General features: G+C 38.8%; 1 protein-coding gene across 7 annotated transcripts in view; it reads left to right on the forward strand.

The window, feature by feature from the left end:
• Window positions 1–429: 429 nt before the first annotated feature.
• DNM3 (dynamin 3) overlaps window positions 430–26330 on the forward strand; it is a 574033-nt gene continuing 548132 nt past the window's right edge. For 6 of the 7 annotated variants that reach the window (XM_065883141.1, XM_065883152.1, XM_065883163.1 and 3 more), the window contains exon 1: window positions 596–756. In XM_065883141.1, the coding sequence (XP_065739213.1) occupies window positions 596–756 (161 nt within the window). Of the gene's footprint in view, window positions 757–26330 lie in introns of all 7 variants that reach the window. The other variant, XM_065883171.1, reaches the window with a different exon arrangement.

Genomic DNA, 26330 nt, shown 5'->3' on the forward strand with positions numbered 1-26330 from the left:
GAAGAGCCAGGGTTCTGGAGTGGGGCGTGAGAACGAGAGATTTCCTTCTGGTAGGTGCACTCTGGAGGCGGTGCACTGGTGGAGGCAGCCGAGGTGCTGCCGCTGGCGACAGTGCTGACTTGTTACCGGTGGTAGGGCTTTCCACTGGACTTTGGCTTTGTAGCTACTGAAAGGGAACAGTGCCGCCGGCTGCTGCTGATTTTATGCCATTCCCTGACCAAGTGCTGTAACTCTGCTCCTGAGCCTTGAAATCAGACGACAGAGGCGGTGGCATCTGGCCGCAGCTGGGAGGCAGTGCGTGCGCGCCGCGCTGGGATGTCTGGCTGGGAATACTAGGGCAAAGCAGACGCCCAGCGCGCCGCGGGCGGGGCGGTCGCGGGGCCAGGCCACGCCCCCGCTCGCCTGCGCAGGCGCGCTTTGGGGCCGTTTCTGTCAGGAGCGCACTGGAGGCTGGACAGTGGCGGGATCCGACGTCTGACTGGACCCGGCTGACTGAACTGAGCGCGGCAGCGGCGGCGAGGGCTGCGTGGCCCCGGCTACCCGCCAGGTCGCAGAGACTAGCAGGGTCTAGCGGGCAGCCGGCGGCGCAGGCACAATGGGGAACCGGGAGATGGAGGAGCTGATCCCTCTGGTGAACCGTCTGCAGGACGCTTTCTCCTCGCTGGGACAGAGCTGTCTGCTGGAGCTGCCGCAGATCGCCGTGGTGGGCGGGCAGAGCGCCGGCAAGAGCTCGGTGCTCGAGAACTTCGTGGGCAGGTGAGTGTGCAGGGCGCGGGGGTGGGGCGGTGGGGGTGGGGGCGACCCTACTCCGGGCCGTTCGAGCGTGGATGGCGGGAGCACGAGGCTGGACCAGGGGCTGCGCGGAACGGAGGGAGGAGCGGAGGTGTCTGTGAGGCGGGCGGGGTCGTCCCGGCTCCGGGCATCCTCTGTCCCTCCCTGCCTGGCGGTTCTCCTGTCTGCCTTTCATCCTGCTATACAAAGCTATTTCCTCCTGGTCCTCCGGTCTGGGAGTCGGGGGAGGGGGTCCGCCCCGGGATCGACTTCCCCCGCCCGATGTGCACCAGCCCCGGGCAGCCTGGGTGCGTCGCGCGCCCGGGAGCTTCGCAGTCCCCCTCTGTTTTCCCAGTTCAACATCCTCCTCCTTTTCTAGTCAGCCTCCCGGAGGCTCTCGGCAAGGCTGTGGGGTATATTTCCCCGCCCCTCCCCCCCTCCCCCCCCCCCCCGTCCCCCCCCCCCCCCCCCCCCCGCCGCCCCGGAGATGCTTTCCTTCTTGCCCTGATTCTCGGCTCCTGTCAGCTGTCTACTGTTCGGGACAGTCGTCGCCTGCCCCTAGCAGGGGAGGCGGGGTACGAGGAGAAAGAAATCGTTTGTTGTGGTGAGGCTTTAACCCGCGACGCTTCCCCACCATTCTCCTCTCTAGAAGTCGAAGAATAAAAGGTGGTGTGTTCGCGTGTGCACCTATTCACAGATCCAGGCATATGTCAGAGAAACCGAGGCACAGACTCTGAGGGGGGTGGACGTGGACTTGTGTTGTCCAGGTGCCATGTCATTCCTGCATCATCTCGGAAGGGACGAGCATCTTTCTCGCACTCTCTCTGCGCCTCCTCCCCCAGCATCATCTTCGGTTCCCTAAGCTTTTATTTGTCCTGCCAGCCTTCAAGTTAACACGCTGAATCTAAATTATAGTTACAGGTTTCGTAGTTACTCTTAATTCAGAAAAAGCTAAAGAATTAATTTTTAAATTGGGAATCAGCATTTTTTCCATTGAGCAATTCATGAGAGATTAAGTTACCTTAACGGCCTTGCCTGAGCAGTGTAGACATTTGCTAAGAAAAGCCCATTAGAAAGCATTATGAAAGCCGAAATCTGTTTTCTAGCAGTAAACCAGGTAGAAACGTACAACAGCCGAGAGAGTGGGCCAGAGGGGGTACAATACAGAGATTGTACTTTACTCTTTTTATTTGGGATTCAGAAAGTTCCTGTTTTTTTGGTTTTTTTTCTTCTTCTTTTTTTGTTAGTGTTTGGTGATGTGTAAAATTTAGATATTCCTATATCTCCTTTGGGAATGCTAGTATCCATAAAGTGTATATTCTTTTCTCTCAGATGATGCTCTGTCTCTCAGATGATACTCTTAGGGCTTTTGTTTTTCTGTTGAACTAGAAAGCTAAGAAACCCAACTTAAAAAAAGTAAAATTGCTGACGGTTGGTATCTTTGACTAAGTCACTTAATCACTTTGCTTGGTTTTATCATTAATTTGAGTGATGAGAAAAGTGATGGTAAAGCATTTTGCCTACGTCATCATAGACTTATGGTGAAGTGATGGATGAATATGTGATTTAAAACATGTACACAGAACAGTCCCATACTTAAGGGTTTTACTCTCTTTGATTTATTGCCAATGAAATTCACTAAATTTAAAGTGGTATCTATAGGGAAGGTGAGGTTTGATGACAACATATTTTTGGGTTTTCAAACTCCAGAGCATTTAACAGTATGCCTTACTTGTCATTTAGCTACTTTTGTTTTTTAAACAAATACTTAAATATTAAAATTGTAAGTAATTCAAATGCAGTGACCATATTTTATGCATCTTTCATATATTTAGTTGGATGAGTCTGTTTTATAAATGCACTTTTTGTGGCAAGAGCTTTTGAACCTAATGTCAATTTTATGCATGTATCTTAATTCTGTTCTTCAGATTTTCAAATCCTGAATATATTCATTAATGCTGTAATAAAATTGTAAACATTTTTCCTCATTAACTATCCTCATTTCAAATGAGAATTTAAAAAAATCTGGAAGAGTAAAATATTGTAGCTTGAACATTTTTTATGATAGAATGAAAAATAGGGATGTCATTTACCAGAATACATTAGTAATTTATTATACTTTTTAAAGCTTTACCAATAATTAATTACTGTAAGAATGTCAAGTCAAAGAAAAGGATGGACATAAAGGGAAAAACTCATTTAGTAAATATAGCAATGCTTTATTATCTGTAGAGATGACACCTGCCAGCAGAGCTTATATATTATGAGAAAATTAATTAAAAAGGTCATTTGACTTTAATAAAGTTTTCGGTCATTGAATTATTGAGGAATCTAATTTCTAATTATAAACCAACCTTGGGGAAAAAGGAATTCTCTATTTTGTTAGGAGATTCATCCTAGGTGGAAAAAACTACTCGTATTCTACTATAACCTTTTATCTTTTTATTATCCAGAAATTTTCCAATAAAGATAAGGTTCTTTTCTTTAATAATGAAACTTTCCTCTTTTACATGTAGCTGTTTTCATTTTAAGACTCTGACCTCTGTGCAGTTATTGAACACAGTCATAAAACAAGGGGTCATTACTTGTATAAATTAAGCATTTGCTCATCATTTAAGCTGGTCTTCAAAATAATGATGCATTTTCTCCTTAATATTTAACATTCCATGTTTAGTGGACTAAACATCTCTTCTCCTCTCAGTTTGTTTGTTTATTTTGATTTTTTTGACACCACTGAGTGAATTTGGATGTGAATGGGTTACTTTATTTAACTGTAGCTCTAAAATCCAATTTTGGGGTGACAAGTTTGAGATTATTATGAATAAAATGAATCATGAATGAACTACTTGTTTGTGATTTTTCTTGCTGAAGTGATGAATTTACATATTAATGTAATATAGTGTGAGTAACCAGATTGTTCTTTTGGGTGTTCAGATGAGATATAATGCTCTCAGTGAGAGGCAGCTTAAGGTCTAATGAATAGAAGCTGAGACTCATGGTCTGAATATAGGGGTTCACTAGATGGTTTGGGGTCTGCCCATTGGTCTGGTTTGTGTACAGAAGAATTTATTCAACTACTTTTACACACCCCCCCTTTATTTTTTTAATAGTGCAGTGAGATGTTGATGATGATAATGGTCAACATTTATGGAGTACTTATTATGTATCAGGTACTATTCTAGGTGCTTTTACATGGATAATCTCACTGAATCCTCATAACCCCCTGAAGAGGAGGGTACTCTTTTTTTTTTTTTTTTTGCGGTACACGGGCCTCTCACTGTTGTGGCCTCTCCCGTTGCGGAGCACAGGCTCCGGACGCAGAGGCTCAGCGGCCATGTCTCACGGGCCCAGCCGCTCCGCGGCATGTGGGATCTTCCCGGACTGGGACACGAACCCGTGTCCCCTGCATCGGCAGGTGGACTCTCAACCACTGCGCCACCAGGGAAGCCCGAGGAGGGTACTCTTAAGAGTTCTGTTTTATAGAGGGGGAAATTGAGATTTAGAGACTTTGAGTAACTTGCTGAAGGCAAATTTAACATAAAAACAGTGGAGCTAGGATTCAACTTGAGGTATCTGGGCTCTATACTTGTGCTCTAAAACCTCTGTGCTGTATTAAACCCCCTCCATATTGAGATGTACCAGTTCCTCTGATAAATACTTTTAACTTCTTTTTTTGATCACACTTAAAATCACCACCTAAAATAATAAGAAACTGCTATGTTAATAATTTCATTCATAGTTATGTATGTCTATCTTGCCTCATTTCACGGAGGATTTGAGGCAACCCCTTAGGCAGAAACAACGTTAGTTAAAAGATAAGTTTTTTTCTTTATATTAGACATTCTTGAAGGGAGCTGTAGGATATAATTGGGTTATTTATTTAAGTATGTGTTGATAGGGAATATAACTTGTTTATAGAGGTGTTAAGTGAAAACTGTACTACTAGTTGCTAAAATGTAAATGTTTTTTAATGACATACTTGTTAGAAACATTAGTTCTTCAATGCTTATTATATAGCCAGAGGATTCACATTATTTTCTTCTAACCTAAATGGTAAATAGACTTTCAATTTTGCCCAAGTAGAATAGGTTTTTTTGACTAATGGGGATCAAATAAAGGATAAAGTGACTATGTTGAGGGGAGTACATTTCAATGTGGAATGTCATATAGGTTTATTTATTTAGTTGTAAGGTTTCTAAAGATGGGTATGTTGATTATCAAATTAGAATTGTTTCACAGGAGAACCTTAAAAGTGAGCCATTTAATGCTATTGTTGAATGGACGTGACCAGATAATTTTTCAAAAATCCAAAGTCATTTATATGTCTTAGATAGATACTAATTTTTTTTTTTTTTTTAAAGAATAACCACTTCTGTAGCCTTTTGTTTTTTTTTGGCTGTGTTGTGTCTTCGTATCTGTGCGAGGGCTTTCTCTAGTTGCGGCAAGCCGGGGCCACTCTTCATCGCGGTGCGCGGGCCTCTCACTGTCTTGGCCTCTCTTGTTGTGGAGCACAGGCTCCAGACGTGCAGGCTCAGTAGTTGTGGCTCACGGGCCTAGTTGCTCCGCGGCATGTGGGATCTTCCCAGACCAGGGCTCGAACCCGTGTCCCCTGCATTAGCAGGCGGATTCTTAACCACTGCACCACCAGGGAAGCCCCTGATAGATACTAATTTATTCTTAAATCCTTTGACTGATTTCAAGAGAGTATTAAAAATTGAGGTAAGAGTTCTCTAATTGCAAGTAAGATTAGGCACAGGGCATGCATATTAGTAAACTTCTTAATTCAGAAATAGGTTTGTATTGAGGGAAAAGATTTTTAAAAATATCAAAGCATCTGAATTAGTGACTATTTTTCAACAAATGGCTTCTAAGTATTAAAGTTAGATAAATGGGTGCTAACAATTAAAATGTGATAATTGTTGAAAATCATACTTCATGGTTCTCAAGGGTCTATTTAACTGAAGTGTCAGAAACATAAACTTTGTTTCATCCAACAATGAATTGCTAAAACCTGAAATTACAAAGATATTTTTGCTGAATTCACACTATGTAATATACTTTTAGGTTATCATAAATTCAGTTGGTAGGATTTAATTATAACAATCAACTTAATTATCAATAATTTGTTAGAAGCAATATACCTAGGTGAACTGGACTTCATAGGATTATATCTGTTTTGAAATTTACTTATGATTAACAGATATCAAAAAAATGCACTCCATTAACTTCTTTAAGAATGAAGTTGGGCAGGTGTCATCCAAAACTTTGGAGGAATGGAAACTTAGTAGTTAGCTGTTCTAGAAGGTAGGCTATTGGGCTCTCTACCAATGGGACATACATTTAGTATATTAGTGTTTGTCTTAGGTAGTAAGTACTTGGTGCTAGGGCTCATAAGTACAGTTAAATTATGCTGTTTTACTTATTATGATTAATTTTAAGAGAGGACTGCAAGCAGCTAAAAGAAATAGATGATTTTTTTTCCTCTTCCACCAGAGCCAAGTCAAGAGAACTCTGAGCTAATGTACTGTATAGAACAATTCAATTTATTTTCTATATGGCCAAAGTTTTGCCTATCTCTAAGTCTGCTTTGCTTTTTTTCACAGTTAGCATTCATTTAAAAATTCTAAAGGATTATGTTATAGTAAACACATTTTTATAAAGTGGAAGGAAGAAGGAGGCCAATATTTGCTTCGCCTTACTTGGTTGCAGGCATGGATTCTGTTATACACATTCCGTGCCTTCTGTAGCTTGTTTTCACATCCCCATGTTAATGAGGGAGGAAACTCAGGGTTAGAGAGACAAATAATTTGTACAAGGTCACATGGCTAGCAAGTGCCAAGCTGGGATTTAGCCTTGGATATGACTCCTATTGATACTCTTGAGAAATGTGGGCAAGGGAAGTCAATGAGCATATATTACTGAGTTCTAAGTATACTGGGTAAAAACGTAGAAGGAAGTATAAATGTATAGGAGCTGATGTATATATAAAAAGAGAACTGACAGCATAAGCTATGAGACGACAACTTTCAAAGAGTTTGTAAAATGAAGGCAGTTGGGTATAATGCAAACTAAATGGGACAAAATAATTTTTACTATGTCACTTTATTTTTGTGAAAAAGAAAACAACTCTGAAAAACTACAATTCTGAAAATAAATTGTGATATAGTGGAAAGCAGACAGTATTTGAGATTTCGGTGTCATTTGGCAGTCGGTATCATTTTAGCTCAAGGCTGCATGTACTGAAGTATCGATGTCAAAGCAGGGAGTTGGTGATCTGTGTCTCAGTGTCTGACTTGACAACAAGGCATTGAATTTAGACTGTCACTTAATCACAAAGAACACTGTATGTTGGAGAGGGCCTGAGAGAAGAGTAGCAGGAAAGAAAAGAGGTTGGAGAGATTAAAAATATAACTGGATGCATTGAGATAGGTGGGATAGATCAGACTCACTAAGGATCTTTAAGGAGATGGAATTCTGTTCTTTAAGAATAAGGCATTTAGTTAAAGTAGTAGAGCAAGTGGAAGGCAAAATGTCAGGGAAAATGTTCTAAAGGCAAACCTGAGAATAGAATGTATTTAGAAAGAAAGGAGGGTAAAGGCAAAGGGAAGGTTGATACTAAATGATTTGTATTATTGAATTAAACTGTTCCAAAAAATTAGAAGGTTTATTAATACCAGGTTGGCAATTTTGGTTTTTTTTTGGTCATAGCTGGCTTAGCTTTTTTAAAATCAGTAGTGAGGACTGGCTTTTCATTAGGTTCTGTAAAAAACTTTCTCCTGGTTTAATTTTGGTCACTTCTTGGAGCTACATTAGGATGCAGAGAAACAAGAGATTGGCCCAAGGTCAGAAATAGAATCACAGTTGAGTTTGGAACTTGGTGTTCAGAACTGGGAGCCCCATGGCAGTTCATCATTTTCTCTTCCTCCTCTTATTGTTTTAAAGTGCCTCCCTCTCATCCTCTCCACCTCCTTTTCCCATTCCATTCCATTCCATTGGACCACTCTTTCCTCCTCCTTGATACTCCCCTCCATTACTTTTCTTGATGGTAGACCAGCAATGATTTTTTTCCCCCCATACACAATAGGGTAGAGAGACAGGGAACAGGATTTTTCTCAGGCTTAGGCCAGGTAATTTGGCTGAGATAATATATTCTAGAGTAAATTGTAACTTTTAGGAAACAGATGGGCCCAGGAAAAGACTACATGAAATAGTGGATGTTTTCACACAATATTAATATTTTCACACCAGGTGGGCATATCTAGAAAGTTGTGCCTGGGTTGGTCACTGATTGACCTTGCTTAAACTGAGGAAAGCTTCTGAAAAGTTGTGTATGAATAAGTAATATAAATGGAAAGGTTACTATTTAAAGAAATGGGTGAGATTTTTTTTAAATTAAGATATACATTTGGGGCTTCGCTGGTGGCACAGTGGTTAAGAATCCGCCTGCCAATGTAGGGGACATGGGTTTGAGCCCTGGTCTGGGAAGATCCCACATGCCACGGAGCAACTAAGCCCGTGTGCCACAGCTACTGAGCCTGCACTCTAGAGCCCGTGAGCCACAACTGCTGAGCCCATGTGCCACAACTACTGAAGCCCGCGTGCCTAGAGCCCATGCTCTGCAACAACAGAAGCCACCACAATGAGAAGCCCACGCACTGTAACGAAGAGTAGCCCCTGCTTGCCGCAACTAGAGAAAGCCCAGGCGCAGCAACGAAGACCCAGCGCAGCCAAAAATAAAAATAGATAAATAAATTTATAAAAAACAAAACAAGTGAGCATGCTTTAAAAGAAATAATGAATAAGATGTATATTTGGGTAGCAAATCCTTACCTTTCAGTTTGCCTGTTTAATATTCGTTTTTTGTGTTTGTATTCTTTGGGTGAGGCCCATCAATGTCACAGAAATTGTTTTAACAGTTTCAACAAGCATTAATGTTGCGTTAAATTCTTAATAAGAAAGGCAAGGTAATTGTTGAGGAAAAGGATGACTTATTTGGTCCATGAATTTTATGAATGATACAGGATTGCTTTAGATTTTGTTTTTCTTCTAACATCCCTGCTGAAAATTCTCTATTTCCAGGAGTTTAAAGTGTGTGTGTCTCAGTGCTTCTTTGTGACAGTGTCTTATTTTCATTTCCCGGAGCTTCAAGGTCATGATATCCCCGGGGAATAACACATACACACCTATTAGAAGTTGGTAGGGCTTCTGAAGGACCTCATTGTCTATAATTTCCTTGGCTTGAAATTGAAAAGACTAATTCATTTAAATAAGTAATTTGATGGGTACCTAATCTTACTTAAGATATTTGTTTTCTTAGATCCTCAAAAAGCCAATATTTGAAAAGGAGTCATCATATTCTGGTGATAGAGTGCCGGCTTTGCTGGTAGGTGTGTCCATCCCACCGCTGACTCTATACTGGATACGCACATGGCTCCTCAGCAAGGCATTGAACTTCACTGAGACTTAATTTCCTCATTTGCATTATAGGGACAATAATACAGACTTCATTGTTTTATGTGCGTGTGAGTTCCAAGTAAGATGATGTAAAGCGTATGACCCATAATAAGCATTTAATAAATGATTGCTGCAATATTGTGATTTATAAGAAAAAAATATTTTGCCATTCACATGACATGTCATTCACATGGTAATTCTCAAATATATTTGGTCTTTGTTCACAGTTCCTGGCTCACTGCTCCCAAAACCCTTGGAATTTCCGAAGTGTTGAAGGTGATAAGGGTGTCTTTTGTTAGGTTAATGAGGTGACTTTTGGAAAGCGCCCAAGGATGAGGGCCGGTTACCAGTGGAACCAACCACGTGATTAGAGGATTGGAACTTTGTCCCATTCCCCACCCCCAACCTCTAGGGAGGGGAGTGGGGCTTCAAGTTGAATCAGTTGCCAGTGGCTAATGATTTAATCAATCATAACTGTAATGAAGGCTTCATAAAAATCCCCCAAAGGACAGGGTTCAGAGAGCTTCTGGGTTGGCAAACATGTGGAGATTTGGGGAGAGTGGTGTACCTGGAGAAGGCATGGAAGCTCCTCACCCTTTCCCTATACCTTGTCCTGTATGTCTCTTCCATATGGCTGTTCATATATACCTTTTTATAATAAACCAGTAGTATAATAAGTAAAATGCTTCTCTGAGTTCTCTGAACTGCTCTAGCAAGTTGACTGAATGAAGGAGGAGGTCATGGGAACATCCAATCTGTAGCTGGTGGGTTAGAAACACAGCTAACAACCTGGGCTTGTGATTGGTGTCCGAAGTTGCAGGAGAGGGTGGTATTGTGGAACTGAGCTGTCAACCTGTGAAATCTGATGCTTTCTCCAGGTAGATAGTGTCAGAATTGAGTTGAATTGTAGGATACCCAGCTGGTGTCCGGCGTACTGCTTATTGTCGGTGTGGAAAACCACCTCCCCATGTTGGAATTGCTACCAGAACCCATTTAATGGTTATTAGCTTTAGTCTTTTATCTAGAATGGACGTTTTCTAACTATTTTAAAAATAAGAGTCAATTTAGGAGAGAGGATAGATAGTACTGTGTAATGTGCCTGGTCTATGATAATGCAATCAATAAATGATAGCTATTTAAGTTTTTTATCTAGACTGGGTATTTTCTGAAACAAAAGCAAATTTAGGAGAGAATAGATAGTAATGTGTATTTGCAAATTCTCTTTTTTGTGCATGTGGGAAAAATCACAGCTGCATCAAAATACTAACCTTTAGATCAGACTAACTTAAAGTATATTTGGACCTTTTTAAAAGAAAGCATTGTCCACATTTTGCATCACCCCAGGGTATTTTTTTTTCTTTAAACAGATATATACAACATAAATCCCATTTGTATACGCTTCCCTCCCAAGAGTTCCAAAGTATTTTTCATTTATTCTTTTATTAATCCTAACAATATCCCTGAGAGCATAGTGAAGGCATGTTTTATTAACTTCAATTTAGAAATGTAGAAGATTGAACTAGAAGAAGTTAAGTGACATGCTAGGGTTTAAATGGCAAATACCAGAGATAATGAACATAAGTAGAATTAATAACATAGAGATAATAGAATTAAAATGAATCTTGCTGAAATTATTTTCATATGTTCTCCTAGAGGATGAATTTTAAGCAAAGTATTTGATTCTGTGATGTGGAATAAACCATTCTTAGCATATCTTTATCTTTTGGAAATGTTAGATGAAGTTGTAGGCAAAGATGGAGGTAGAAGTGGGAAAGACAACTGAGAGAGTCTGATTGGAGAAGCAGGACGACTTAGCAAGAATATGAGCTAAGGCCAAGGAACAGAAATGATCTACAGACAAGGGATCAGGAGGTAAGATAGAAAAATAATAGTGTCTGGTGCTATTAGACCTTAGAGAAGTATCAAAATTCTTGCAGTAGGTGTTGAACTAATACCCAGTGACTCTATTTTCAATGGAAAGTTTCATATCCTGACTTGATTGACATTTCCACAACTGTTAACCTCCAATTTTAGCTCTGAGCTAGTTAACTAATTCCATCTGGTATTACATTATCTTTGTGTTGCTAGGTATGCCTCAGAAGCTTTGTGTAAGAATAGCTTTGGGTTATCCAGAGGAGGCTTAGAGCTTTGTGTGTATGTGTGTCTGTTTCTGTTACCTAGTTAATAAAACTGAGGTCCATTCTTTTCATATATTTAAAGGAGGAGAAAAGATTTGAAGAAAGAACACAGTGGAATCTTACTGCTGAGGGAGTTAGGAGTATTTGTGCGTTATCTAGTTTGAGGTGGATTTGATTTACACCCACGGTAGGTGTCCCCTGGATGTTTGTTAAAGAAATATCGCAGATAAGCTGAGGCAACATGGCAGAAAGCAAGGAGAGCTAGGATTAGTCTGGTCTTTACTGTCACCCCACTGGTCTTCTGCAGCTCTCCCTGTCTGATTTAGAGCCCCTCTTCAGTGGTTCTCATTCATACTTCACTGCACAGGGATCTTACTGTACAGTTGGTTGCCTTGTCTCTCCAAATGTTTGCAGGTTCCCTGAAGTCAGGAGCTGTATTTCATTGGTCATTTTCCATAACACAATGCTGGCATATAGCAGGAGCTAAATGAATGAACTAACTACGTGATTCTATACATTTATCCAAGCTGAAGCATATGTTCTTCATCAATAAATTGGTTGAGGATGGGGTGGATGTTGGACTGGATCCGAGGTTTTCAAACTGTGGGTGTGACCTACTAGTGGGATGTGATATCAATTTAGTGGGTTGCAACAGCCTTAAAAAAGTGTCAGAGTACCTTCCAGGTAGTGATGATAAGCACTGTATGGTGAAGCTTTTGTATTAGTTGTATATTTGTATATGTTTACCATGCAGCAATATAAAATGTATTTCTTACTATGGTTGTCCTCAAAATTGTTGAATGCCTCTGGACTAGATTAATGTTACCTCTAGTCATTTATTTAATTCTATATTTCAGTAATAGGTTGTATTATGGAAGGCAAAATTCACACTATACTATACTATTTCTCTAGGTGAGTTAAAATGAAGAAATTTTAATATTTTGTTAAATTGACTCTTTTAATTGAAAAAGGAATATGTATATGTGATAAAAACTCAGACATTTCAAGAGTGCGTATAGTAGAAATAGTAAAAATTGTCTTTCTCTCACTGAGGTTTCTTATTTATTAAGATGTTTCATTTAACCTGCATATCTGACAAATTATGTCTGAGTTTATATTTTCTTTATATTACATTTATTTGATTTTTGAGGGCAGAGAGAGTTTAGTAAACTTGTTTGGTTGTAGGTAGATGATTAAACCAGTTGTGAAAGGATACGTTTGAAAATTCTAATAGCAGGTGGATTTGTTCACTTACTGAGTCATTTACAGTCACATTTTGAGAGTCCACTCCATGCCAGAAACTGTGTGAGGCTCTATGTATATAACAGCTCCTTCAAAGAACTTGGTGACCCAGAAGGGTACAGGATTGATATGCGCCATGCTGTCGTTATCAGGGTAACCAGGCTAACAATTTTTATGGAAGGCATTTGTTAGAAAGTACTTGGCTGGGTCAGGATGATATCTCCAAATATCTGAGGGGCTGTTAATTGGAGATTGACTCTATGTCCCCGGAAGACTGATTTAGAACAAATGGGTGAAAAGTTATAGGCAGGCAGATTTAAACTGAACGTAAGGGAGACTGCTCAACAGAACGGTTAAGAAATGGAATGAATTGCCTGTGAAGCAGTAAGTATTCCATCACCAGAAGGATAGAGGCTGGGGATTAAAGACTGACTGGCTTCTTGGCATGGCATAGAAGGGAGGCAGGTGGAGCCTCTGAAGGTTCTTGACTTTGAAGATTCTTGCTATCACATAGCAACAGTTATGTGTTTATGATTATTATTGGAAGTGGAAGTTTAGATAGAATTTGGGTGTCTTTAGAGGTACAGAGTGGTCTGAATGGTTAAAGGAAAATATCACATCTCTTTGGAGAGTCCAGGAAAGATTTCATCAAAGAGGTAGGGTTTGAGATGAGCAGGAGAGTATAAGAATTTGATAAGTTGAGATGGGGCCAAAAGTCACAGATTGCAGCCTTTTCTGACCTCTCGATGACTTAGGGATGGTTCCCTAAGTTTAGTTCCATGCTGTTTAACTCTTCAAGGTTTCTGACTGACTTACTGTAGTTTGTGGTCCCTGAGGCAGACTGCAAACTCCTTAGGGGTATTCCCCATAGCATCTTGCACAATTCTGTTTTATGTACTTAATTTTTATTGAATTTTCACTATGAAAACTGTTGACCCAACTTAAGATGGGTTGGTACTGGGCATAAAGATCATGGCTTTTAGAAATACTTGTATTTGACACTTATGAGATAATATTGACTGTATTTGAAATAATGCTCTTAGCTTGATAAACTAATACTTGTAGCCCATGTGCCTTAGTTTTTGAGTTATCCTTTCTCTCACCTGTACTTCTCTACTATTTTTACTTATTTAAAAAAATTTTTAATTAAAATATAGTTGATTTACAGTGTTGCATTAGTTTCAGGTGTACAGCATAGTGATTCTTTTTTTTTCAGGTTATATTCCATTATAGGTTATTATAAGATATTAGATGTAATTCCCTTCCATTTTTTTAATGATATAAATGTACTTATGATTCTTCTGTTTTAACATCTGCCCTCTTCAGCTGTGTTAGCTTAGCTCTTTCCTTCCCTTACTATCTTTCCAACTTTTACTATCTGAACTCTTGTTCTCTGAACCCAGGAACCAAGTAGATTTGAATTACAAGGGATAATTAATACGTGAAAGAATGGTCCATCTCAGCATTTCCCAAAGCAAGTATATAGATATGTGTGTGTATGATTTACCTGAGGAACTTGTCAAAATATGGGTTCCTGGGCTCCACTCATGGAGACTGACTCAGTGGGTCTGGAGTTAAACCAGAGTAATCAGTGTTTTTCCAAAAGCTCTTCTGGTGCTTCTGATAAGCAGCCAGATTTGGGAGCTACTAATCACTACTTTCACAGTTCCTATTATTTCTGCAGCTGTGGATAAGGAATGAAATGTGTCTTCATTTCCCATCAGTACACTGAAACTGCCCTTGCCAAGGTCACTGATGATCTCCAAACAGCTTAATTTGCTTTCTAAGTATTTCTGAAGTTAATCACCTATGTATGCTTAATTCCTACTACCAGTGATGCTTAATTCCTACAACTGTTAACTGAGTTCAAGTTATCATCATTCATCTTCTGGACTATAGCAATATACTTAATGCCTTCCCCATCTGTAACCCTTCAATCTAACTTCCACACAGACATGGCACGATTGATATGAAATTAAAATTAAATGGTGTCACTATCTTGGTGAAAACTTTTCAGCTCTTAATGCCAATAGCATAAAATTTAAGCTTCTTGGCATGGCATAAAAGGCCCTGAATGGCCCAGCTTCTCCAGGTTATCTGTTGTTCTTTGACTGAGCTGTGATTCATGCCCTACACACATTTACCATGTGTTTCACATTTCTTTGCCTTTTTCATGTGGACCCCTTTATAAGAATGGTATTATAATCTTGGAAGAACAAAAGCAAAAACAGCAAAGTTGGAGGACCCACACTTTCCAATTCTAGAACTTACTACAAAACTGCAGTAATCAAAATAGTATAGTACTGGCATAAGGGTAGACATATAGATCAATGGAATAGAATTGAGAGTCTAGGAATAAACTATTACATTTATGGTCAATTGATTTCTGACTAGAATGCCAAGACAATTCAGTGCAGGGTGGGAAGAGTAGCCTTTTTAACAAATGGTGCTGGGGCAACAGGATACCCACATGCAAAAGAATTTGGAACGCTATCTCAAACCATATACAAAAACTAACTAAAAATGTATTGAAGACCTAAATGCAAAAGCTAAAACAATAAAACTCTTAGAGTTTTAGAGCAAAACACAAGTGTAAATCTTGATGACTTTAGATTCGGCAGTGGTTTCTTAGCTATGACACTGGAAGTACAAGTGACCAAAAAAAAAAAAAATAGATAACTTGGACTTCATCAAAATTAAAAACTATTGTGCTTCGAAGGACACTACTAAGAACATGAACAGATAACCCAGAGAATGGGAGCCTTTTTTTTTTTTTGCAAAGCATGTATCTGATAAAGGACTAGTATCCAGAATATATAAGGAACTCTTATAACTTAATAAAAAGACAAATAACCCAATTTAAAAATGGGCAAAGGATTTGAATAGATATTTCTCCAGTGAATATATACAAATTACCAATAAGCACATGAAAAGATGCTCAGTGTCATTAGCTATTAGGGAAATGCAAATCAAAGCAACGATGAAATATCACTTCACATGCACTAAGATGGGTATGATTAAAAGAAAAAGATGAACAATAGCAATTTTCAATGAGGATATGGAGAAATTGCATTCCTCATACATTTCTGATGGGAGTGTAAAATTGTAAAGCCACTTTGGAAAACAGTTTTTCAGTTTCTTAAAAAGTTAAATATAGTTATAATATCCAGCAATTCCACTCCTATGCATTATACCGACAAGAATGAAACCCTAAGTATACACAATAACCTGTACATGAATGTTATAGCAGCATTATTCATAATAGCCAAAAGGTAGAAATAGCCCAGATACACATCAGTTGTTGAGTGGATAAACAAAATGTGATATATCCATAAATGAAACTTTATTTAGCTATAAAAAGGAATAGAGTACTGATACATGCTACAATGTGGATGAACCTTGAAAACATTATGCTAAGTGAAAGAAGCCAGACACAAAAGACCATATATCATATTCCATTTATATGAAATGTCCTGAATAGGCAAATCCATAGGGACAGAAAGCAGGTTAGTGGTTGCCAGGAGCTAAGGCAGGGTATGGAAATGGAGAATGACTGCTAGTGGGTATGGGGTTTCTTTTGGGGGTGATGAAAATGTTTTGGGATTAGATAACATTGATGATTGTACAATATTGTGAATATGTTAAAAATGACTGAATTGTACACTTCCAAAGGGTGAATTTTATGGTATGTGAATTATATCTCAATTAAAAGAAAACCTTAGGGATTAGATTAAATCACTTCAGGAGAGGATATGTGAAAGAGGGGAAAAAGAAGAAAAGCCGAAGAAAGGCACCCTGCAAAGGGAGCCAAGGAGAGACCAAAGATGTAGCAGGTAAATCAAGAGGCTGTTTAGAACTGAGAGAAAAGAGCAGTTTTATTGGAGGGGTAGGAATCTCAACTTGGAGTGAGTTGAGAAGGGAATGGGAAGTAAGTGGGGACAGAGTGCGTAGACAACTCTTCTGAGGAAAAGCTGGAACAGGGTCTGGGAGGGTACATTTTTTTGATGGGAGATATTAGAGCAGCGGTTCCCAACATTTTTGGCAGCAGGGACCAGTTTCATGGAAGACAATTTTTCCATGGACAGGGGCGTGGAGGGGGGGGGATGGTTCAGGCGGTAATGCTAGCAATGGGGAGCGGCAGATGAAGTTTCGCTAGCTCACTGCCGCTCACCTCCTGCTGTGCGGTCCGGGTTGGGTACCCCTGTATTAGAGCACTTTTTTTTGCTAGTGGGGATGATCCAGGAGAAGACATAGATGATACAGGGAAGAAAGACAGGAGGGAGGGTCAGGAAAGCCTTGGGAAAATGCAGGGGGATGGAATCCAAAGGTTCTGTGGTGGAAAGCCTCTTACAAGAGGAGGAGGGGCACCTCATCCATTGGAACTAAAGGATAAAGAAGTTGGTGCATAGAGTTGATAGGGGGAGGATAGGGAAGTTCCAATTTGATAAATGACAGCATTAGCTGATGGTAGAGTGGGAAGGAGAGGGAGGAATAGAAAGAAGAAGGGAAAACGTAGGCAAAGAATATCTGAGGGAATGGGAGTCTGAGTTCAGTAGAGAACTATATTCAAAATATATATGAAATTGTCCTTTTCATAAGTCAAAAACAAGTGGATTTTCTAAAATGCAAGTTTTGTCAAGTTACTCTACTGTTAAAATATCTGTTACCCAGCTTTTTAGCATGATACACTGTTTTACTCATGATCTGCCATCTGCCTCTCTCCATTCTCCTCTCCTGCTGCTCCTCCCGTTCACCGTGGTGTTCAGTCCTCCTGAACTACTTAAGAGTTCCTAGAAAAAGCATCAAGGCCTTTCATGTCTCCATAGCTTAACACATATTCCTATCTACCTGGAAAGCTCTTTGGGTTCCCTTTTGCCTGCCTAACTTGACTTACTTTTCAAGATACAGCTTTCATCTCTTCTTGGAAGCCTTCACTAAACTCATAGGTAGAAGATATTCACTAAATGTATGTTGAAAGACTGGAGATTCTTAGAGCTCTGTTGAACTGATGATGAGCTCTTTGAATACAGAAGAATTATCCAGAGAGGCAGTGTTGTGTGTACAAAAAGCCAAGGGCTCTTGACGTTTTGTGGCTTTCTAAGTTTGCATTTGCAAAGTCTTCATTTTCAAAGTCTAAAAAGTCTAAATGTCTGGGACATAGGACATAGACTCCTCAATAAATGAGCTTTAAAAATAGTGCTTAAGCAAAGAGTTACATGTAGCAAAACATGCCCAAGAGATGATCTCCATGCAAGGATCACAAGGACATTTGCTTTATTTAAAATGCTGTGTTTTTTGGCATAACATTTAAGACAGATTTTGAAAGACCTATAATGAAAGCTGTTTTTCCAAAAGGTAATGTTTCTTCAGAATGACTTGTAGGTTCCCTAGTTTGGACCCATGGATGGGTGAATGGAGGAATACATTTGGCGTAGAAGGAAAATATGTATATTTGGACCTAACCTGCATATTTTCCATTAAGGTCTCCAGCTGCTTAAGCATTAAGGAGTTGTGCCAGTGAGGAGGACAGGACCCGGTAACTGGTTGAAAGGAGCTAACAGAGCTTATGATAAGGCTTGCCAGGGCAGAGGACAAACTCCCAGTTGTCCATAGAACAGACAGGACTTGTGGAAACATAGTGTTAAGCGGAGGCCCCTGAGCTTGGAAAACGGACTTTTCTATTAGGCTGGAACCAAGAAAAGCACAAAGAGATCACAGCTAATATACATAATATACATGTACAAACACCTCAATTTGGAATGGGGTACAACATTTATTGTTGAGTTGTCATTGTGTGGCTTGTTTATTCAGTATCTTCTCTCTTTAAAAAATGGTATATAAATTGAATATTTGTAAACTGTTTTCTTAACACTTTGCATTACTGTATTAGAGATGCTTTAATTTTCAGATTTTGCGTGCCAAAAGTTTCTGTAATTCTTGAAAAATTTTTCTTAGCATGTAGCTTGGATTTTTAGAGTGAGGATCTTTGCGAGGCTAAATTGTTTTATAATGAAATTGATCATTCCTTAATTCCCCTTTTAAAACACAGATGTTTAAAATCTAGCAAGTTTTCTTAATTGGAGAGAAACATTTCCTTAATTTATAAAAAGTTAGTTATCATCCCTGCAAATAAAACCATTTTAAATTTAGATTTATTTATATCCTGTTTTTCCACAGAGGATTTGAGGTGGCTTCCTATATTCATTCATTTTTTTCAACAAATATTTATAGAGATATTGGACACATAAAATGAAACAATAAAGATTAGAAGTGAAGAAGCAAGACAAAAGAAAAAGTAACTACGGTAAGACCAAAGAATGGAGAATAGAAAATTTTCAAACATAAAAATTATCACAATAGTGGACTTGAACACATGTAAACAGCCTGGTAGTCAGGGGCAAAAGCAAAATATGATCACTTAGTTTTATTACCAGAAAGGAGGAAGAAACATTCATATTCACAGAGTCTCCTCTAGAGCTAAGGCAAGAGCAATTTCTCATATTTTATAACAACCTGTAGTAGCTTCCTTCCTCTGTTATCTCATTCATTATCAGGGTTCAGCTTGGCAGGTGACTTTGGAATCTTGAGCCTGGATCCCATTCCCATATTGCAGATGCATGCTGAAATTTCAACTTAAATGCTCATACTTTCACTAATAGATTCATCATCTTCCCCAGATAGCTCATTTCTTATGTGTATTAATGGACTTCTCTTAATCAACAAGCCTTCAAACTTCCATATTTTCTTCAACTCTCCACTCCCCACACCAACTAAATGTGGGGTTTCTACTTCAGGGTGCCTTTGTACTTACTCTCTCAGTGCTTTTCCACTTCTGTTGCTGTTGTCTCAGTTCCGAACTTATTTTCCTCTTGCCTGCTCTATTACAATAGCTTGTTTAATAGCCTCAGTTCTTCCAGTGTCAACCCCTGTCTAAATCATCGTAAATACTCTTGCCAGAGTTCTCTTAAAGCACAACTCTAATCATCATCAGCTCCTTTTTCCAACATAATAAAATCCTAACTCCTTGGCATGACATTTAAAGCTTTCCATGATCTGGTCACCAACTACTTTCCAGCATAATCTTCCATTCCTTTCACACACTGTAGGTACCATTCTCTGGAACAATCCTTGTGCAAATTTCTTTCCCTTGTGTCATTACCCATACTGTTTCCTCAATGTAGAATGCTTTTGCTCTTCCTATTCCTCCCATTTTAATTCAATTTATAAAAATTTTCCTGAGTCTTCGCCATAAACAAAGGGTTGTGCTAGCTATTGTGGATTCAGAGATAGAATGCTTACCCTTTCCCTCAGAGATCTCACAATTGTATTCAGAGGAATTAGTAACTTGAAGTTTACATACTGTTTCCTCTATGAAGCCTTTCTAATTTCCTAGCTTAAATTGATTTTACTTTCTTTCATGTTTTTTTAAAGCCCTTACTTGCATTTTTTATTTTTCATTTAAAATTTTTTCTACAGTTTTTTTTTTTTTTTCTGTGGTATGCGGGCCTTTCACTGTTGTGGCCTCTCCCGTTGCGGAGCACAGGCTCCGGACACGCAGGCTCAGCGGCCATGGCTCACGGGCCTAGCCGGTCCGCGGCATGTGGGATCTTCCCGGACTGGGGCACGAACCCGTGTCCCCTGCATCGGCAGGCGGACTCTCAACCATTGCGCCACCAGGGAAGCCCTTTTCTACAGTTTTTAAAGATTACTTTCCATTTATAGTTATTGCAAAATATTGGCTGTATTCCCTGTGTTGTATAATAGATCCTTGAGCCTGTCTTACACCCAATAGTTTGTTCCTCTCACTTCCCTACCCCTGTTGCCTGCCTCGCCCCCTCCTGCTCCTGCACTGATAACCACTTATTTGTACCCTGTATCTCTCATATATTTTAAATAGGCCTTATGGATATTCCAAATATTATTTTATATGCCCCATTATAAACTTCTATGCATCACATTACCTGCATCCTTAGGTCCCTATGCATGCCATATTATAACTTTTACACAGTAAGTGTTCAGTAACTATTTTCAGGGCTGCATACACGGTCAATTGGCTGAGATGTTACATAGAACCTAAGAAGCAGGTATCATTGTCAAAACACTCATAGAATGTATTTTTGGGGTCTGGTTGAAAAGTTGCTTTTAGGTCTTATCTTAAAAGCATTGGTGCATGTAAGTTCTAATAAAGGCCAAACATTTAAAAAGTTTTCCGCTATGTGTGTAACCACACATGGAGCGCAGCCTTTGAAGTCAGCAGGAAATCTACACAGCATGTGGAGAAGAGCCTGAAATGGTTTGGGCAGGGACAGGAGTCAGACTTTCAGGGCAGGCCTCCCCCAAGGACAAGTGAGCTGAAGATCAGGCTTGGAACAGATTTGAAGCAAACCTGTATTCACATGAGAGGTGATGGCTTTTGAAATTTGATATAACTCTGATTAGTTTGCTGTGGAAATGCTGTGGAACCAATTACTGGTTAAGTAATTGAAGAACACCCCTCTTCCTGCCCCTACCATGATTACTTTATTTCATTAAAAACACCCCTATATTTTATTAAAAAATTTTTTTTGGCAGCACTGCACGGCATGTGAGATCTTAGTTCCCTGACCAGGGATGGAACCCGTGCCCCTTTCAGTGCAAGTGAGGAGTCCTAACCACTGGACTGCCAGGGAATTACCCTAAAAAAACTATATTTTAATATGGCTGTTCATACTTTGAACCTCAAATATTTGGAATATAGAAGTCACATCTGTGCTAGGCTATAATAGGTCACATCCATGGTTCATCTAGTCCATGATTCTTCTGCTAACAGATAGTCAAGTAATATGCCTTGGAGAGACGCTGGGCACATGGTCTCACTTTCATACATTAATCTTAAACTGAGGTTAAATGCGCCCAAAGTATTTTCGTATACTTGTCATATTATATTTTTTCTGCATTTCCTTTGAATTTACTTTTATTTAAACCTAACTGCAGCTTGGAATATTGTATACTTCATATTTATAGTCCACTTTGGAAATTATTAACAGGCTGCAAATTTACATGCTTGAGTGTTGAAGGGAATTCTTATCAGCCTAGTATTTGACATTTGTGGGTTCTGCTTCAGTGGTACCTTTGATCATATATCGCATGTTTATATATTTACCATATTTTATCTATCAAAGATGCCACAATTTTAAGATGCACCATTATTTTATATAAGCTCAGAAAGAAAAAAAATCCACTGTCATTTAAATACATGCTTTCTGTCGTAAAGAACCTAGGGGCAAGACGGGAATAAAGACACAGACCTACTAGAGAATGGACTTGAGGATATGGGGAGGGGGAAGGGTAAGCTGTGACAAAGTGAGAGAGTGGCATGGACATATATACACTACCAAACATAAACTAGATAGCTAGTGAGAAGCAGCCACATAGCACAGGGTGATCAGCTCAGTGGTTTGTGACCACCTAGAGGGGTGGGTTAGGGAGGGTGGGAGGGAGGGAGACGCAAGAGGGAAGAGATATGGGAACATATGTATATGTATAACTGATTCACTTTGTTATAAAGCAGAAACTAACACACCATTGTAAAGCAATTATACTCCAATAAAGATGTTAAAAAAATATATATATGCTTTCTTATGTTTTATAGTTATTGGAAAAGCTCTCAGACTTTAGAAATAGATTTTTATCATATGTCACTCTTATGTATACTTAAGTTGTAAGATGTTAATAAAATAAATTGGTTAATTATTCCCCAAACTTCTTCACATTGGGTCCAACTCATGAATTACTCTTCAGTGCAGGACTGATGATTGTGTTTTTCCACCCAATATCATCCCCTATACTGTTAAGAGTGTTAGTGGTGAAGTGTTTCTTTAAAAAGTACTTCTTGATTGAATAAGAATAATGTTATTTCCTAAGAGTCAAGATCTTTTAGAGCTGATCAGTTTTAGAATTCTTTGGTTCACGCCCTGTGACCCACCCTCCATGGTGAGAGTGTCCATTGGTATCCTGATCACAGCTCCTGGCATGCCAGGCATCCATCTTCTCTCTGGTCTGCCCAGGCCAAGGGGCAGAAACTGAAACACCCTGAAGAACTTGGTGCCAAGCCAAGTGATTTTTCCTGTTTTCAACCCTGGCACTGTAGTCTGCGCATTGTGTGAACGAGTGGAAAATTTTGAGCAAAAAATGGCTTCTTGCCAGATCTATTTGAAATACTCAAATCCACCTATTTAATGGTGTCTTCATAGAGATGCATAATTGAGTTAGAGATGTCACAACTTAGGCAATTTTTCAGGCAGAAAGAAAGGAGAATTAGCTCTCTTCGAAGTCAGTGCTTCTTGGCAACTCTGGCTTGCTTTATGAAGCAAGGAGTAGCCTCTGTCTATTGAAAAACATAATTTTTTCTTTTCTCTCTTTCTTTGATAGAGCAATTGCTGTATGAGAAGAAACAAAAGAAGCTTCTTGGTGTCCTTTATATAATTTATCAGACTACAGTTGCAAGGGCTAATTATTCTTGCATGTGCTTTTTTTAAGGATGTGTATTTGAACATCATATGTTTGGTCTTTTGGAGAAAACCATTTAGTGAATGAATGCTTTTGGGCACAAGCTATTGCTTTCCCCTCTGAATTAAGGTATGTGAAAACACCTGGCACATAGCCCAAGTGCTATTTCCTTTGCACTCCCCCATCTGGTACTATCCTCCACATGCCCAAGGAACTGTCATCTCCTTACTCACTGCTTGGCCACGTAGGATCTTAGCAGAGTTCAAGTTTCCCAAGATCTACAGTGTGTGATTTTCACTCTTGCTCGAGTTTGTTTCTTCAGAGGCATTTCCTCATAAGGGAAGCAGGTAGTTATATCTGTCATATGTAGTTAACTGATGAATTGTGCTGCTTCATTCTAGAATTTCTCTTCTCTAGTTTATACTAACCACGTTTTTCCTGTACCCATCCATATCCACAAAGAAACTTAAGCTCTTGACCTGAAATTTTCTGGTTGTTTATTTTCTCTTTTTCCATTTACTTAATTATAAATGGATTCATGTCATGACTGATAATCATTAGTTCTCACTGAGATATGATGCTGGGTTATTATCACTAAAATATTTTACTGCTGTACCTTATTTTTATTGTTTGAGAAATTAAAACTAATGCTTATAGGTGATAAATGTTTCATGCTACCTCAAGACGGAAATCAACTTACTACCAATTACTTTCAGTTTAATTTAACCTTCAGCTTGTTAAAGGTGGGAACTGATAACTTTTACATGGACTCCAGTTAATTTTTTTAATTGAAATATAATTGATTTACAATGTTGTGTTAGTTTCTGATGTATAGCAAAGTGATTGTTATACATGTGTATATGTATACTTTTTCATAATCTTTTCCATTATGGTTTATTACAGGATATTACAGTTCCCTGTGCTATATAGTAGGACCTTGTTGTTTATTTTATATATAGTAGTTTTTATCTGCTAATTCAAGTTAATTTTTTAATATGGGAAGTTCTGACATGTCCTATAATTTTAGTTATAGCAGCTCATATCTGATATTCAGCTTCCTTCACTAATCATTTGGATCATAAAGCCGTAATTAGACACCATTGGTGGGAGCTACTGGAAGTGCAGATGTAGTGCCTAGGAAGATATAAATGTGCACTGAAGAACTAACCTTGCAGTCAGGGTTCTGATGGCTTGCTTTAGGACCTATTTAAATACTTTTTGCTATTATGTTTTCCATTATTATGAAAATATTAAATAATAATATCTGTTGGACATGAATTGCCCCTTGTATTCCTTACTGGTTTAAAGTAAAATTGGTGACATATATAATTTTTATGGACTCTTACTATATCCTCATTATTAAGAAGACATGACTGAAAATAAATATTAGGTGAGACCAGTTGAAAAACAATGTGTTTATATTTTCATTGTGAACTAGCTGATGATCAGGGAGTTTTTTACTCATTTGGGACTTGTAAACTTTTGAAGTCTCTTGTGCATTGTTCACTGTTCTGCAGAAGGTTGGTGCTAGTTGCCTGAAATGAAAAGTGAAGAATTGATCTTCAGCAAAATGATTTCTGTTGAACGCTTGCTATATGCCAATTATTTTGCAGAACAGACTGTGCATCAAAAAGAGATATAGAATGGTCGCTGCACTCAAAATTATATGCTAAAAGTCAAAAGTTTGCACTGGATATTGTCATAAGTAGTGGGGCAGAGATGGCTATTTGGGGTGGAGGGAGGTCAGGGAGGAACCAGTGCCCATTGTTTAGAGATGGAGTGATACAGTACACAATCATGTATGTGCTCACCACTTTGTGCTCAATGCCTAGAGTCACAAGAACAGACAGATGCATTGCTGTTAGGGATCTGATTTTACCAAATGCTGCACAATTTTTCATAAATTTCCGAAAAACAAAGTATAATACGATATTCTCTCAATTTACATGCTAGTTTTATTCTGAGAAAATTCCATGTGTTACCTGAATTCTTGTTTATATGTAAAACAGAATTAGGCTCCAGTTCAGATAACTTCATCTACATGGATGTGTAGCAAAAGATTAGAAAATTATGCAGGATGCAGGGTAGTTGTTCAGTGTACAGAACTCTCCCCAAAATTCAGGATGGTTAACATTCCTGGTTCTGCAGTCACTGTGAAACATCTTCATGAATTTCCAAATTGCACTCCCTTGACAACCAGTGCCCTAGTGTAATATCAATGACTATGTAACTTATATGTCCTAATTTCCCTTTTTTGTTTAAATATTTGGTTGTTGTTGTTTTGCTTGTTTTTATCTGCTGAAGAGAACGTTTAAACTGTAATCCTCTAGTAAGACAGAGGTCATGTATTAATTAAATATTTTCTCCAGAAAGATAGATTCTGTGGATTTTAGAAGTAGTAAATTCTTTATTCCATTAAATTTAGCCAACATTTGCTAAGCTAGGTACCGTACAAGTCTGGGCTATGGCTTCTGCTCTCACATGGCTGGCTAATAGCCCATCAGGAAAGTCAGTGTGACAAGGAGTGTGTGGAGAATTTGAGAAATGATAAAGCCTTGTAGAGGATTGAGGGAAGGTCAGGGGAAATGACAGAGAATGTCACATTTGAGTTAAGTCTTAAGGAATAAGTGTAATTTTAATAGGATTTTAGGAGTGTACTACTTTGTAACAGAAAGTTGAATTTGACATGACCTTTCAAGTCATATTACTTATACAGACTTTGCAATGAATTACCAAATGCCAAGTATTTCTTGAGGTGATAAACTATCCCCCAGTTTCTACTTTTTTTTCTTTTTGCAGTTAACTTTTTTATGTTTGTCTTTACATCTTTGTATCTTGATCTTCCCAGCTGGTTTTTGAGGATAGAAACTGTGCCTTACACTTCACTGGATCTCCCATAGTGCTGAACACAGAGTAGCCACTCAGTGAATATTGGAACTTAGATATTGTCAAAATAATTTATGTAGGAATGAAGGGATTATTCTTAGTTGGGAAAATTTTCAGTTTATTTTCCTATTAGTATTTCCTAGGAAAAGTGAAGTCAAGATGTTAATAATTGGGACAGTAGGAGGACAGCCTAGCCTCCACCAATCTTGGCACGCTGAGCAGGCCCCAGGTGTACTCTGTCTCAGTTTGTAGAACCATGTTATTTTTCTCCTAGTCTCTTTCCTTAGATAAGAGAAAATTCGGAAAACTAATATCTGCTCTGGAATTTTATAGAAATTGCCACTTAGGAGG

Source organism: Phocoena phocoena, chromosome 1 (genome assembly GCF_963924675.1).
Source record: "Phocoena phocoena chromosome 1, mPhoPho1.1, whole genome shotgun sequence".
In the NCBI taxonomy this organism is placed as follows: Eukaryota; Metazoa; Chordata; class Mammalia; order Artiodactyla; family Phocoenidae; genus Phocoena; species Phocoena phocoena.